The 17,454-nt window shown below is 41.3% G+C and overlaps 1 protein-coding gene and 1 long non-coding RNA gene across 9 annotated transcripts in view; one reads left to right on the forward strand and one right to left on the reverse strand.

The window, feature by feature from the left end:
* Nucleotides 1-17,454, reverse strand: part of celf5a (cugbp, Elav-like family member 5a) — a 156,999-nt gene that overhangs the window by 12,193 nt on the left and 127,352 nt on the right. For 3 of the 7 annotated variants that reach the window (XM_017042445.2, XM_017042452.2, XM_017042442.2), the window contains exons 6-7: nt 11,014-11,160; nt 3,700-3,844 (exon numbers count right to left, since the gene is read on the reverse strand). In XM_017042445.2, the coding sequence (XP_016897934.1) occupies nt 3,700-3,844; nt 11,014-11,160 (292 nt within the window). Of the gene's footprint in view, nt 1-3,678; nt 3,845-11,013; nt 11,161-17,454 lie in introns of all 7 variants that reach the window. The other 4 variants (XM_017042426.2, XM_017042422.2, XM_017042432.2 and 1 more) reach the window with 2 other exon arrangements.
* Nucleotides 1-17,454, forward strand: part of LOC103399924 (uncharacterized) — a 45,620-nt gene that overhangs the window by 3,644 nt on the left and 24,522 nt on the right. The gene's annotated exons all lie outside the window — the stretch shown is intronic.

The following is a 17,454-nucleotide window of genomic DNA, read 5'->3' on the forward strand; positions in this document are numbered from 1 at the left end:
AAATTAGGAATATTTAGAAATGTACTATTAAGAAATGGCATTCTGGGGCCAGTGAAACCCTACAAGCAGCATCTACATTTAGAAAAAAGGCTGTGTGCTTGAGGTTGGACCTTTCATTAGAGTGCACAGGTGTTCTCAGACCCTGCTGGTTCTTATACTATTACAAAAGCACCATGTCTTTTTAGGATGTGTATATGTATTATTCTATTGTGACCTGCCCTGCCCCCTAAAAACCCCTCAAACCCCCACACCTGTTTGTGGCAGAATTAGACATATAAAGCAACAGTATAATGTGTGGGGTGCATCGAGAAGGGCAGGTGTACATCCTGAAAAGACAACAATGTGGAACAGCCCATTAGGTCTACTTGTCAGCATGTGTGTGCTGCACATTAGTGGTGTAAGCATGAATGCCTTTATCCAGAATGAAATATAAAACATGTGCATCCATGTATGTGTACTTTCTGTTGATGTTCACCCTGACTCTTAAATGGGTGCAGCATCTTTCCATGACAATACTCGCTCCACTTCTTTCTAGAGCCGTGCCCGAAGAGCGGCACCTGGTGAACATTATTATCAAAAAAGCATCATCGTGTGTCATTGTGAGAATACATTCTCTAATCAGCTGAACCATCTGGCAAACGGCTTATGCCCCATCAAGCTCAAATGTTTTGCATCTGTTGATTAAATGGATGTCTCGTTGTGTCAGAGTAACACCCTTAACCTATGAGCCTCGGCAACGCGGCTTGTTGTCACAAACAAGAGGACGCGGCGTCGCAGTGGTTGCGCTGATGATATGAATAATAAATCAAAGTCGTGCGTTTATCCAAAGATCATTAGAGGTTAACAGTCGTTCACCTGATGTTGCAGGTGCATGCTAATGCTGCGTGCTAAGACACACAGCTATTACACTCTCCGCATTCGGACTTAACCTCTTTTTTTATGTTGCTTTACAACGATTTTGTTGCAGTCAAACATTTTGCGTTTGATTTTTTCATGCTCTAATTTGTCAAATGAGATTCTTAGTGCATGAATCAAATCTCCGTGGCAGCAGAGGAACTCTGTGCTCTGACATTCTAAAAACAGATTCCCGAAATGACAGTGTATTATTCCACTCAGCGTGGTAGACATCCTACAGTCTCTTAGTAGTGTCAGTCTCTTGGCCCACTTCTACAGACAGACTGGCTTGTAATGTTATGTATTCGTTCAATGGACTCTAAATAAATCAAAGCCACAAGTGGGAAGCTGTATACACCAGAGCTGCAGCCAGACTATCTTTCCTGCAGCTGCTGGCAGCAACAGTCAAATCATTGAATAAAGAAAAGCCAAATACAATATTCCTATTTATGACAGTCCTTGAAATTCCACCAAGGATGAATTATATATTACATTTGATAATAAAAAATGATCATGGCCAAATGTATATAAATTGCCCCATTTCACACACATTTCAAATTCACAGACACTATTATCTCTTTCTCCCTTAACTGAAAAAAAGCCTTTCATCAACAAAAACTCTGTTATTCCTTTGGATATAAAATCAGTTTAATTATTTTTAAAATGAGCATTATGATGTGTTACGTCGCATATAGAAATCACTGTAAAATATTTCCATTCACTGTATTCATCTTTTCTTAAGACACCCCTCCTTCTTCACGCCCACACACACTCCTACACACACAATGCTCAAACAGTGAAAAAGGGCTGGAGGAAAGGCCTGCCTTGTACCGAACAAACTCGCCGACAGACAACCCGGACGTACACACATTCCTTGCCATACAGTTGCACTGTCTTTCATCAGCACTATTGTGCAGTAAAATACAGGTATGCCTACAGAGCCCGACGATCTGGACTGCCTTGCCGTTGGCGCTTTACCCGTCAAAATAAGAGCATCTCAGCAAGACACAGCTCCGCTTTTAATCACTGTCTGATTGATTACACCCACCCAGAAGTGCACACTCGGTGCTGAAACCGTCATTGTGGATATGTGACAAATGGCGCTCCTCTGTAGATATATGACCAGATTCTACAATTATAAACTGTAAAGAACATGTGCCAGCTGACACATGATTTTATCTTCCTTTTTTGGCTTTAAAGACATGATTCATTGAAAGGGTAACAGGACTCTGGTTTGGATCAGTAGCTGCACAATTATTTTGTTTATTCATTTGTTTCCTTCCTTCCTTCCTTTCCTTCCTTCCATCTTTTCTTTTTTTTCCTTCCTTCTTATTTTCCTTCTTTCTTTCCTTCCTTTCTTCCTTCTTTCCTTCCTTCCTTCTTATCCTTCTTTCCTCTCTTCTTCCTTCTTACTTTCCTTCTTGTTGTCCTTTCTTTCTTCATTCCTTCCTTCCTTCCTTCTTATTTTCCTTCTTTCTTTCCTTTCCTTCTTCCTTCTTTCCTCTCTTCCTTCCTTCTTTTCTTTTTTCCTTCCTTCTTCCCCCTTTTATTCCTTCCTTCTTACTTTCCTTCTTTCTTTCCTTTTTCTTCCTTCTTTCTTTCCTTTCTTCCTCCCATCCTTCTTACTTTCTTTTCCCCTTTCTATAGCAGTGCAGCTAGTGTCAGCTGTTTTATTACTTTTGATAGCTGTGACAAAAACCTTTAAACAGGCCTTGTTACATTTTCTTTGTTTCTCTCTCCCTCTCTCTCTCTTTCGCTGAATGGTCTAAAGTTACCAAAGTCATCACCCTAAAAACTCAATACTGCAGTGTAGACAAAGTGGGTGAGCAGCCCACAACAAAGACTTGGATACTGTAATATTTATTTCGGCTCATGCTTTTGTTGAGAGGAGAATCTCAAAGTTTCCTCCGTCTCAAAGAAACTGAAGGGCTGCTGAGTAAGCAAATACCCGGGCAGCGGGAAGATATTTCAAAGTCTCTCTCCTTCCTCTGTAATGGATCTGCATAAGAAGTGTTTGTTATGGAAAACAAAACAAAATGCATGCAGATCATGCGCTGGTGGTTCAAAGCACAAGGTCAAACACCACGGGGTCTTATCTGCAATGTATGTTCAAATATGTTTTTTTTTTATTTGATGCTGCGTCCCTTAATTTATTTCAACTTTATACACAACATTTATATGCAAATGCTGAAATTTATTTATCTTTTTTTTTATTCTGTTGTTTTTTTATTTGATATGCAAATGCTGAAATTTATTTATCTTTTTTTTTATTCTGTTGCTTTCTTAAAAATAATTATTTAGGATCGTGATTGAGGAGCACCGGGCTGGTGGCGTAGGTGGAGTTACACCCTGGCTCCCTCTGACTCTGAGGTACACAGCCAAAAACCACATTATTATTATTAATATTATTTAAATCAAGGCCAAAGATGGCTCTCTAGGTCAGTGGTTTTACCAGTAGCGCCGCGCTGATTGTTGAAGGATTGTTAAATTTTCAAAATAATACATTTTAGTGACTTTGTGAGATTTATTGTAAATAAAACATTATAATCGTGCCCATGTCAAGGGGAACTCTTGTGTCGCAGCCTTCTCCTAATCCTATCAATAACGATGTCAAACAATGTTTGTTAATGTAGATACACACACTCACACACACAGGTAAATAAGTGAACCATACGATGAGCACAGACAGACTTTTTGTTGCTTGTACAACCAACCAACCAAAGCTACTTCACAGACTACGGACACACATTCAGAGGAGCAGAGTTAATGAAAGCGAGTGCTCACCCAGGGTTTGATGAAACTCACCCGACACCGGGGTCATAGCGGTGGGCGGGAGGCTGTTGATGTTGAGCGCCCCCATCTGGTGGATCTGTGTTGCAGGAAACGCCACGCTTGGCGTGAGGTAACCTCCATGGCTTGCTGCCATGATGGCTGCCTGCTGCTGCATGAGCTAAAGAAGAGGGACAGAGAGGGATGGATGGAGGAAGGATGGATGTTTGGGTGGGATTTGGGAGAGAGCCAGGTGAGAGGACGGAGATGAAGCAGAGGGAAGGTGGTAATAAAGACGACAAGTCGGGAGGAGGGGAGACATGGATGAATGTTGAGGACATTGGATGGGTAGTGTATGAAATGCACATGAAGAGGAGAGTACAGATTAAGAAAAGGAAGAAAAAAAGAAGCTTGTCAACCTGTGTTTAAAGAATCTGTCCATTCTCCCAGCTGGAAGCTTGTCTCCAGCAAGAGAACCATTTAATAGCTGTCTGTTGGGCTCATTTAAACCCAGGCACTGACATGTGCTTAGGGGATGAACTTCATATGCCATTATAATTTTTTTTTTTTGCAATTGTTAAAAGTCCCCATTGTGTTTGGCTGTAAAAAGGCTACAGATGTCCCACATTCTGCTCTGTTTCTCCTGATGTTTTTGTAATAGTTGCTGCCTGTAGCCCACATCCATCCAGGGTCAGGATTGGCTTTGTTTTATAATTCTTTTATAAAACTTTTCAAAAGTCATTCTACAAACCAAATATGTTTGGAGATGAGACATCATCACGTGATCAGAGCTCTAGCCATGTCTCAGTCTGACCTTTGGTGAGAACCTTAAACATGTCATTTAACCCAGAACCTTTGCTATTAAAATGTTGTTTAATGGTAAAACAAATGTAGCTTGCAGAAGAAATTCAAGTGCACATCAATAAAATAGTATATAACCAGTCAGAGAAATTTCAATATTTCACCCTTTGGATAGTCCCATAATGAGATAGAATCAATGGCTTTTCATTCACTCTGCATTTCTCTCTTTGAAAAGCAAGCCATGAAACCGTTTTCCATCAAACGCAGCCCACAGTGTGTTATTCAAATGCACAGGACATGCGAACACGCACCGTTGCTCCTCGCTTTGCTCGCACACTTACACACAAGAAGCACGGCGAGCCGGAGAGACTGTTTGAGTTTCTGCACTCAGCTCAAATTGACCCTGTGTAAACCACATGCTGAATGCCTTATTCACTAGAAAATCCATTATTGTACAGTGGCTTTTGCATCTTGGGAAACAACGGGTTTATTTGGAGAATCGATAGTCTTTTCTCCTGCCGTACAACTGGCCATCAGACCTCCAGACCTGGACGGCTGCTGGGTGTCAGGGGAACTGCTGAGGGCCACGGCCTGAGACTGGCTCATGTTCGCAGAAATCAAACTCTTCTGCCACTGGCACTAATGCTAATGACAATACTGTGTGACAGTGAAGTAATGAAATGCCACTCTCGCTTGCATTTGCATGGTGACCCTGCAATGAAAAAGCCAATTATTTTCCCCCAGTGCCCCTGACAGGTAACCTGAAAGCAACTGTCCCGCTGCATTGTGCCCAACACTGGCATCTCATCTATTACCCACATTACTCTGTTACTGCCTCTTTACCATTTGCATAATTTTATCAAACTGACAAATAGGGAGCATCCATTCCCTTTTACGTAAGATTAATTGAGTCTTTAACGGGACGTAGCCGCACAAGAACCACACAGACGCGATGACATGAAAACAAACAGGTCTGGAGGATACGGGCTCCCCTGGTTTGGCATCGCTCCGACTGCTCCCTTATTAGGGGACGTGAATGGGGCTGGACCTCAGGATGAAGGGTTGGACGGGGCTGGTGACTGTCACACCACCCATTGTTTGCACGTCTCTGCCAGCACTGAGACCGCTAGTTAGCGGGGGTTGGCGTGGGGAACTGAACTAGAGACTTAGAATTAGAGATGCACCAGTGGTGATCTGCCCATTTTTGGCATGACCAGCACTAACCATCTGGTCGACCACTTCTGCAGCCCAACATTTGTACTGTGTAGGATAACTGGAGAGGAAACTACTGTCGCTATTACTTGAAAACAACAATGTTTGAACTCGGACCTTATTGAATTTGTAATTATTGGATATTTTATTTCAAGACGGGGCAAAAACAGAGATATCATACATTGTTCTCATTTCTTTAAGTTACCACAAAAATGATACAACCGTCAGATATTATAGGTCTGAGACTGGAGAGAGAAGCTGTGACTGAGTGCCGTTTGTGGGAAATGTTTCATAATTACTTGTTATGAGAATCACATTTTGCCGTGAAGAACACTTTACTTTTTGTATAGTCAACAGTCAATTGAAGGAAATTGGAACCTGCAAAAATTGGTCTCTGCAGTTCTCGCCAAAAAAAAAAAAAAAAATCAGAATCAGCTACAGAATTGCAATCTGAGCATCTCTACAGAGAATATATCCAGGCTCTCAGTTCACGTTCGAGGTAAATCATTGATAATAACGTCATTACAAATTAAAATGCGGTAAAACAGTTAATTAAATTAGACTTTTATATAAAAAAAGAAAAAGTAGTTACATGGAGAAAGGTCTTCTCTCATTTTATACTTATTATTTTTCAATTCCAAAATTTCAAAGCATACTATTCTAAAGCCATCACTTTTGCCTCCTGGGTATTTTTGCAATACCCAGCAGAAAGTAAAAGCCTCTTGTGGTAAAAATGTGCACAGCTCCGTTTTCATCATCCGAAACACAAGCTTTTCTTCTTCCTTAAAAAAAAAAAAAAGGAAGGGAAGGCAGGCAAAAACATGGGGGACAAAAGAGAGGCACAGAGGATGAAAGGGAGCGGAGAAAGTTGCTCAGACTCCAGTGGCATTCATTTAGTGTCAGGCATCTGCTTTTTTATTGCAACCTGATGGCATTACTCTCCCATGGTGCCAGCAGGCAATCACCTCTTTATCACATGGCAATTATCTCTGTAGCACTGCTCGGTGACACGCCGACTCTCAGCAATGTCACATGTGACCCCTTATAGCCCGACCCGCCAGGGAGGGAGGGAGGGACGGGGAGGAGGGGTTGTATGGGTAGGGGGTAAAGGGATAGAGAGGGAGAGAGGGGGGAGAAAGAGAGATAGGAAAAAGAGGAAGGGAGAGTATATAAAATATGACAGCTGGGGAGTAAGAGAGAGTAGGTCATCGTGGTGAGCTGAACGACTGAAGACAGAAGCTCAAGGGCCTCATTTTTTACCTTCATTGCAGGAGGGAGCCACTTATTCATATCTGATGTTCTTTGTTATTTGTGTGCGTGTAGGTAAGACAAGACGCACACACACACGCGCGTGTGTCCTCACTATCATTGGACAGCTAAACCAGGTCACACATACTTGTGTGTGTAGATTTGACTGTGCAGACAAATCATGTAGTAATCTCTTATTCCTCATGTGAGCTGAGCAAACAGCATAGGTTTAAACGCAACCCCCCCCCCCAACAGGGGGAGGTGTTTCCCATAGTGTGAGTCTCCAGTGTGTTTTTGTTACCCGTTCTAACTGAGTTCGAACCAAATGGTTTACAGCCCTCTGATCTATCACGTGCAGCCTTCAGCATCTTTTATGGAGGCAGGAGGAGTTGGGGGAGCGTTCACCTCTACCTCCTCTGACACAGCTGCTAGCTTCTGTTTTTTCTCACCAGACCACATAGAGGTCTGTTTTGGTCTTCTTCTATCACTTAATCTTTTTACATATAAGACTGTTCACCATATGACGTATCACATTTACAGTATATCTGTGGTCAATTTAGGGCCAGCGCTCCACAGTGACTCTAACGTGTAGCGGTTATTACGCCTGCCTTACACATCTGCCTTACACGCAGAAGGTTCTGGGTTCGAGCCCCAGAGGAATCACATACTTAATGTGGGGTCCCGTGTGGCTACCTGTGGGTTGCAAATACTCATACAGTGAATTTCCCCAATGACGGTAGAATGGAACTGGAAAGAACCTCAAGTGGTCCGCATCCAGGCCACGAGCCACCTATTTGCGGACCACAAACACATGAAAGCAGACTTTTTTCCTTTACTTCTCTGTGTTTGTGATTTGGTCAGCAAAGAAGCAGTGGGCTCTTCAATACTGTGCGAGCCGTTGGAGCCTAGACTGAATGATAATGTTTTGATCAGACAGTATTGTGGTTTGTGGCCTGACCAACAATAATAAATGGACCTTTGACTGATTGAAAAACATCTTCGTTGACTTTAAAGATTGGTATTTGAGTAGCCCAGACTTAGTGTCCAACTAACCTAATCCCATCTGCTTTGACTGTGGCACCAGCTGATGTTCTTGCTCTGAACCAGGGGTGTCAAACTCATTTTGGTTCAGGGGCCACATACAACTTAATTAGATGTCAAGCTGAACTTGTACAATCATAACATAATTACCTATAAATAACAGAAACATTTTCCCCTTTATCTGCATGCAAAAAGTACATTACAAATATTTTTATATTTAATTAAATATAATTTTACAAAATATTTCCTGAACATGAAGTGTTTGTGTTTTTTTTATTTTTTTATTTTCAAAGTTCATCAAGCGGGCCAAATTGAAAATCCAACGGTGCTGGTTTTGGCCCGCATGCCATACGTTTGACAGCCCTGCACTAAGTCAAGAATGCTAACCACTCCTTCCTTGGTGAAAATGTTCCATTTCACAAATGCAGTTTCTGAGTTAAATGGCAAGGATGTTGTCAATTTTTAAAATAGGCTTAATCTCATTTTTACGACTTGATTTTAATGACTACAGTATTATTACTCCCCCCAAACTTCAAACTCCCCCGCCCTATCTATCTGTCCCTCTATATATCTCTCCCCTGTGGCGTGTGCTTTATAAAATCACCTTTTTGCAAATAGGATGTGAGCTGTCAGAGCGCACCAGTGTCTGAGTCTATCGTGAAAATGGCACATTTCTCATTTTTGGCACATGTTGTCAGTGTTGTACTCCTCCAATTTGTGCTCATAGCCGCCTCCTTTTCTTAAAATCCAATTTACTGGCTGTCAGCTCTCCTCTATAATCCTATCCACCGCTGTAGAGAAGAGGTAGCTCTTTGAATATACCATTTACTGTACGCTCTGGTTTTAGCACTATATACTAACTCTCTCCAAGTCTCTTCTCCTGGCCAGTGTTTATAACGTGTAGGCCACGTGTAGTGAGCATGCCGAGATGAAGTCATTTTTTTCCGTCACTGCAGTTATTGCGCGTTATATAGAAAGCATTCGTTCTACTTTTGTACTTGGTGAAAAAAAGGTGAATCAAATTTGCTGATAACATGCATGCTAGCAGTGTATGTAACTGTAATTACATTACTGCACCAGTAGGATGCCTGTATTATGATTCCATTTGTCATATTATTATGCATCATGCTCTCCGAACAAGAAATACATTATCACAACCCTAATAAATGTATATGTTTGTAAATGAACAAAGTTATTTTTTAAATTCAAACTTGAGATAAGTTTGTCTAAGTTGGATTCTGAAATATATACAGAGCATGCTCGTGGCGTCAGTGGTTATGCGCGCCAGTAGGGGGGGCAAACGGGTCTGCTGTCTAAAGCCCAGTCACGACTGTCGGCTCTCCAGTCAATAGTTATTGTGACACATACTCGTAAGAAAAGAAGAATTTCAACTTCACCACCTTCATTTACTCTTCATATATATTTTCCAGATTAGATCTCAAATCTTCGCTACCTTGACATCATCTGCAGTTCCCAGCATCCTCCTGCTCTTTGTCATATCGCACTTTTACATGAGACAGACGTGGAGGAGGTGAAACGAAAGAACATCTGTGTCGTGTGTTTCTTTATGTACACATGTGTGTCTGAATGAGCCCACACTGTGAATAAGAGCCTTACCCACCTAAGGACGGCTCCCCACAGACCCCCGCCCACTCCTCCCCCCTCCACATCTTTAACATTTGCATTTTTTCACATGTGCTGAGATTGGACTGCCTTTCTACAAATGGTGATGGAGGTTAGCGTTTCACTAGATCACCAGGGATGGCCTCACAAACAGTCAATTTGCAGATTGTTCACTGGGTCCCACGGCTGATATGAAAAGGAGGGGAGAGGAGAAGGCCCCCAGACCTTGTTAACATCAGCAATTAATCCTGGCATTTAGGAGCTGCACATAATATATATTTTACACCCATTAAACTAGTGCAAGGAAATTGATTTGTCTACCTCCATCTCTGTAAATAAATAAATACTATTTATGCAGTCTGCTGTGTCATTGGCTTTGGCTTGGTATCTCAATGCCTGTTAGAATCCTTTTCCTAAATTCATTTTTGCCAGCCTCATTTAAGCAGCGTGTGCAGTGTGCATTTAAATGCATTCATGCATTCTGCTGCAGCAGGACAGAAGAAAGTTTGTGGACAGTTAGGTATTTCATGGAATACTCTTCAGTCGACGATGGCCCCTAAAGCACCTAATGGCCCCATTGGGATGGAGTGGTAAGGTAGATAATTACTGCAATGGAACAGCGAGGGAGCCTATGGCAAGGAGGCCTTCATTGGCTGTGTGAACTCATGAAGGAGCTGGGTGTCTGCTGAGTGCAGGGTGCTGTGCCCTCAGAGACCAGGGCAGAGTGGGTCGGGATCAGAAGCAAAGAGGAAGCTGGTGATAGGGTGAGTGAGTCAACGTTAACTACTGCAAATGTCTCTGCCTATATGTATAGGCTGAAGGTGTGGCAGCCGTGCCTTAGATGAGAAAATAGAGAATATATTAAAGGTTGTGGGAGTATTTTTTTTAGACTCCATACATTGGCAACGGTTCAGGGAACGCTGATCTGCACCAAAATTAAGAAATTCAATCAACATAATATTCATTTTATAGCACATAAACGACAACTTTAAAAGCATTCAACACTATTATCGCATACATTTGGAGCAGGGAGTCAGCCATGTTGGTTGACTGCTCTAAACATTTTCTTTACCAAAAAAACATAGTGTGATCAAACCTGGTCCCGTGGCGTCCCCCAGAGATCAGTACTTGGACACGCCCTTTTTGTTCTTTTCTCCTGTATCTTTTTTTTTTCTGACCAGTGATGTATGAGGTCCAAAAACATTCACTGATTAGGCCAGCATGTTAGTTTGAATGCAGTGTGTCTTCAGTTCCATGTCGGAGGCCCATGTAGACATGTTGGCTTAGAGTCATCTTTGTCATTATAGGACAGTTGTCCTATGAATGAATGATGGACCATTTGTAATTAATATCTTACCTGTCCTTTGTATTAGTGACTAACTTAACCGTTGTTTTTTGTTGTGCTACGATGCATTTCCAACTCACCGCATGTGCGTAAGAGCTGTATGTGCTGAAGGGAAGGGCGATGGCAGGGTTGAAGATGCCAAACTGTCCAACCATCTGCTGCATACGTCTGATGGTGCGCTCCTTGTCTGTGTCCGCAAACTTGACCACCAAGCTGGAGGAAGCACCCTGCAAGAAGTAGAGATTATTTTTCAATATTGACTTGAATAACAAGAAGAAATGGAGGTTTAAAATGTTTGATCATAAATGTATTTACACCAGTACCTGGCAGGCACAACTGAATTCAGATCAGTTTGATTCAGATCTTTTTTTGTTATTTAATCCAGTGCTCTGTTCAATAATGGTACCAGTATAACACACAACTATACACTAAGTGCATATTAGTGTGTTTTGGAAAAGTATTAACCTCCCTGATAACAGGTTTGCTTCTACAGTTTGACTTCTGTTAGTGAGGGTGACACAATGGCCACTAGTCTAAGAAGAAACAAAATGGCTGTGATCGATATTTTATAGCAATTCTTTACGATGTAAATCATTTTATTTGTTTTTATCACTTTTTTCTTTCATTCGTGCTCGTCCATTCCTTTATGGTTATCACATTTTTCACCATAACCCAATATTGAAACCTGCAGGTGTTTCTGCCACATTCCCTTCATTAAGAATCTAAAAATGATTTAGCCCAGCAGTTGACCTTTAGTGTGTTCACCAGCTCCTCCCTTCTGTGGCCCCAAACTGGCCAATCGATCCCCATGAAAGGCCGAAATATTGCTGTGATCTGACAGTGGAGAAAGGTTGGGCGTCAGTCACGATAAGAGCTCACCCCCCCTCCCAGAAATTGATGCAGCATTGTCAATAGAAGTAGTGACTTGTAAAGTGCTAGGCTGGAAGGTTAAGGGTTCTAAAAAGATATTTCTTAGTAGGTGCCCACGAGAAGCCTGATGGGAATTGAACTGGAGTGATTTCAGGCATTTAAAAAAGACAAATGTGATAATGATTTTTTTTTTTACATAGTGAGGGACTTGGGAATGTGTGCTAGTGAAGACATCTTGGAGGATGAGTAGAGTTGTTAAATGAAGGCACTGGCTCTTTCGACAGCAGCGTATGGATTTATCTTTTACCTTTCTGCCTCACTCTTCCCTCAGTATTCCCTGTAGCTATTTCCTACGAGCTTGCTCTTTGGACAAATCACTGGGTTGAGGGCTCGTAAGTACATGTCTGCTTGGTTAGGTCAGACACCTGAGCCAAGAGGCTGATTGTATGGTTACCAGTGACAAAATGGCTAGCATGCTGTTGGTTTAGGAGGAGGTTTGCTAACCGGCTGACAGAGAAACCGTCTCTGACGATATAATACATGTATGTCAAATTCAAGGCCCAAGGGCCGGATCCGGCATGTCACATTATTTTATGTGGTCCATCAGGTCATAACCTGTTTATGGCTATTTTGGAATAAAAGTCTAAAGCATGACCAGGCTAAAATGAGCTACCTATGTTGATGGTGTAAATGTATATTTACTCATATGAACTGAACATACTTTGGATATACATGATATGTTGAGGTACTTTGATTAAATGCATTTATCTGTATGGCACAATATGATTAAATACTTAGTCCTAGGGATTTCATTTGAAAATAGACTGGCATCTATATTTTCAATATTTATTTTAGTTGCTAACTATAGCCCGTCTGATCTGATACCTAAGACCAAATGCTCAATTTAATGTGACATGCTGTACTGTTTACAGCACAACAGTACAGCATGTACTATCGACTGGAGATATTGAGAATATCATCAGACATGAAAACGTTGTATCAAGTCGTCCCTAGACTAAATTACACATTAGAGTTAAGAGTACACATGACATATTTGAAATGCTCCTGGTCTACTTCTCAGATTTTTGGTGGCTGAAATATTGGCTTTCAGCCAAGTTATAGGACTCTGAAGTGTGCCTGCTTCAACCACAGAGATATTATCTGTAGTACCAACCTGTCTGTTTGTATAAGAGCCCTGTGTTGTTCTCCACGCACATCAGACGCTCTACAAAGATATTTCTTTAGGGAGAGTTTGGCCTCCCGTTGTTTTTCTTCAGCGCACTTGAACTGTATGGCTTGGCAGCTTGGCATCCATTACTGGTGTTTATCTTCTAGATTTTACTAGATGGATTTGTCGGAATATCGGCGCGCAAGATCTACATTGCCACACAGCGAGCAGGAGAATGGGGCTTAAAGTAAAAGTCTAGTTAAAATTTTAAGCTGCCAGGAGTGAACTGAATCCCCCTGCCAGGCAGCTCACGGGTGCCTAGAGAGTTCAGTGAAGGAAGAAGAGTTAAACAGGGAAGATAAAGTAGGCACTTCAGAGATTCAGACATGTGAGGAAAGTCTGCCTCTTTACAGTTCCTTCTCATTGCCATGCAGTGCTGGTGCGTGTCCATACTGCATTCCTGACTTCATGTGAATAAAGTAGATAACGATGCATGCGCTGTATATTTATACATCTTTAAATATACCAGCTTTTTCTCCGCACAAAGCGTGCCAAAAAAGCAGGCTGCCTTCGTTGAGGTTTGAATTTGATGAGTTCATCCCAGAAGTTCAGATTCTCAAGGACAGGAGGACTATTTGGAGCACTAGCTTTTTGCTTATGTCAACAGTACTGCTTGGTCTAACTGCAGCTGACTGTGGCAGTCTTACTTTTAAAAGTAATATAGAATTGACACTGTATTGTATATTTAAATAACATTCTGTGTTGTCTACAGTTCCTCTGCTTATTCAAATTTATGTGAGCATTTTGTTGTTTGCTGAAACGTGAGGTTACATCTGTACGTTTAGAATGGCCGTGACTGAATTCTGTGACTCCAATGTATTCATAATGCATTCAGCCCTAAAAAAACGAGAAACAAAATGTGTATTTTGCCGTCCCTGAATAGAGTGATATCAACATTTCATTCATAACAGAGCCAATGGTGACAAGGCAAAAGCGCTAACAGTTCACTCCGGAGTTCAGCTGTTTTTTTTTTCTTCCCAAACGATGTGCAGGCTCTCGGCCAATATCACTCACACCATTTATTCACTTTTTAAGGGTGAGAAATTTAATATTAGGAGCAGATTCACACAGTAGCTGTGAGTTTTGATTAAACACCCTTCGTAGTAGGGTGCAAAAGCAAATTTTACAATCCAAAGTTTCCTCATATCTGTGGCAATTGCTGCTTGATGATTGGACAGACTGAAGTATGGCGGAGTTATGGGCAGTTAAAAGAAAGGATTAACTTATAAAAATAAGATTGAATTATTATGAACCTGCCTCTAATGTTAGTCATATTAGAGATTATGATATGCTTAAATGAATTGTTTTTATTGTATTATGGGGGAAATTATTGCTCCTCCTAGAGCATTCCAAAAGAAATGCACTTAACTATTAGACATATTTCTATTTATTTACATATATATAATAACATTAATATTTAAAACACACACACACATACTTGATGTATTTCATATATTATATAAATTTGTATATATTTTTAAAACATGTATATTTATTCATATACAATATATTACAAAAACTACATGTAGGGTGAAGAGCACATACAGACTTTCAGCAGGTTTGCTTTGTTGTGTTATACTTTATATTATATTACATACGTTTTATATTAAAACATACAAAGAAACAACAACAGCAACTCTGAACGCACTGCTGCTCAACCGTCAGAATTATGGGTATCCAGTGTATACTGTACACTGTCCTCTCACAACTGCTACATCTGTATGTGCAGCCCATAATTCAAGCACTTCACTTACTATGCATTGCTTGCAACTATATTCTTACGTGTGGTTACCACCCATTGCTACTCCCTACGTACCGCATGCAATCATATAAATGTATATGTGCACTGAGCTGGGCTACTGAAATAACGTATGACTCTTCTCTATAGGGTTATTTGAATGTAAATTACCTGTGTTAGAAAAACAACATTGGGAAAAATGGCATATCCTACACGTAAACATAGTTAAAAATATAAACACATAACGTAGTTTAATGAGTAAAAAGAATCCCAGATCTATCATCCGTGTGGAATACTGACATTAAAACTGCATCTAGCTGAATATGAGATGAGCTCATAACTGGAACCCAGCTCCACATAATCTGCAGCTTCTTTGCCTTCTTTCATTTCATCGTTTTTAAGGCAGCAGCGTGGGGATCTGTGCATTAAAACCATGTGTCTTGTTGACTGTCAAATCCTGGCACTCTCAGCTAACGTGCAACTTTGAAGTAATGCAGAAGACCCAGCGACTAGGGGGAATCACAATTGGATGATTTTCTGCCCTAAACTGTTCTCACTGCTCTCAATCATCACGTTCTCCCCTGTTTTCTGGGAATTAATTTAAGTCATTAATTTGCTTTTTTCCTGTGTTCGGCTCTTATACGTCCATCGTCCTGCTCCAGTATTTCTATCTCTGTCCCTGACAGTGCTTCTGCCTCAAACTCAGGCTGGACTGATGTTGTAATGTAGCAGGGGCAAAACCATACACACACACATGCACACAGTGCCATGGACTTGACCTGCGTTTACCCTCATCTCTGTGTAATTCTGTCCGGACTTAGCACCTACATGGCCCCGCAGAATGGCTTTAGCGCTCTAGCCTTTAAATCTTTAATTAGGCGGCTCATATCTGGAGCGGCGATAGTGGGCTAGATTGAGGAAAAGTGGTTGTGCGTGTGTAAAAGATGAAGTTCCGCATGTTTGGAATACGATTGGCTTAGGTGTGATGGAGATCCAGTCAAGGCCCCACATGTGGCCTGTTGATGCACTTGGATAATTTATACACTTGCACTCTTAGCATCATCAATCATGCACTGGAATCACGGCTTTGTGGGTGATATATATAAACCTACTATCAAAATTATTTATTTAATATTCATCACAAACACAGCAAGATGAATACATTAATGTTTACGCGTTTATAATCATGGTCCGTGTACATAAAGTACATCTTACATCAGGCGATGTCAGTCTTTCATGCACACACTCAATTTCCATGCAGATTTCTTTCACTCATTCTTAAGTCAAGTCACTCACACACACACAAAACATAGAAAAATGCCCACTCTGCCATACATGAAGAACACAGATTTATTCAGCCAAAGTCCTCCCAGCTGAAAATAGGATCAGTCAGGAGACCTTTGACCCTGGCCTGTGGCTGTATTGAGCTGTATTGAGATGTGTAAAAAGTTGTGTAGGTGTGTATTGGCTAGGAAGACATACAGATGTGTAAAAAGTTGTGTAGGTGTGTGTGTGCGTTTATACGCCTGCGGTTGTGTGTGAATGCATATGAAGTCATGCAAAAGAAAAGTGGTCCCTCTTTTAGATGTATGTATGCAGAGGCATTTGCGTGTATGTGTGTGTGTGTGTATTCATAAAATCTAAAAATTTGAATTTGTGTGCAAATAAAAAAAATGCCAGCAGATCTATGAAACTGCAGTAGGTAGTAGTAGTAGTAGTAATATTCTGAGGATGAAGGATGAAGGATACAGCTGGCTACTGGCTGGGCTCATGGTCATCCCTCCAGCTCCGCTCAGCAGCCACAGCCTTGGTGGAACAGTAAATATGTTCAGTGAACAAACATGCGGCCTCAGGTCGTCTCAGTTCATTAGAACAATTAATCTTACCCAGCAGCCGTGAACAGGCAGGGCTGTGGTGGTGATACGTGGGAAATGAAAAGCTAAGCCAATTTCGGCAGCAAAAACTGCAGTTCCGATGTATTTAACGTAGAAAATACAGGACGTTCGGATGGAGGGTTTTCCATGATGTCTGCATCGCTGGTTGACACAGAGCTTCCACTAGGCCCAGTGATCAACCAGTGGTCAACCAGTGGTCAGAATATCTAAAGCAGGATCTTTGGATCAGTGAACCTAGGATCTTTGAAATAATAAATGTTGATTAACCAGAGCAGGGGGCAGTCAGTTTACTCCTTCTCCCACTGTACTCCACCTCTTTTTATCTCGCTCCTTTTTCCACACCCTCAACCCCACACTCTCAGCGGCCGTGTGCTTACATTAATAATTCAGTAACCTCTGTGGTAAAAGCGCTGGTATTAAAGTCTACTGCCAAATTTCCAAAAAGAGGCCAAAGAGAGAAGAGAAAAAGAGCACACACATACAGCATTCACACACACATATATATACATATACATGGAGGGAGAACTTTTAGTACTTTCCCTGTGAACTGCAGTAATTTGCACTTAGATTGACAGGGAAATCGTGGCACAGTGGCTCTGTTGGTTTCTAGGAATACACACCGCATGACTGTCTTTTGCAACAACATTGGCGAGCAATAATAATGAAATGGCACGGTAAAACGGGGAAAAAAAATCTGAGAGGAAGGGTGAGCAGGAGTTCAGGATCTCTGCGATGAGGTTTTCTAAAAACTAAAATGAAGATGAAATCGGATCGTATCCAGGCTACTAGC

The sequence above is a fragment of the Cynoglossus semilaevis genome, chromosome 2, assembly GCF_000523025.1.
Source record: "Cynoglossus semilaevis isolate Cse_v1.0 chromosome 2, Cse_v1.0, whole genome shotgun sequence".
NCBI lineage: Eukaryota > Metazoa > Chordata > Actinopteri > Pleuronectiformes > Cynoglossidae > Cynoglossus > Cynoglossus semilaevis.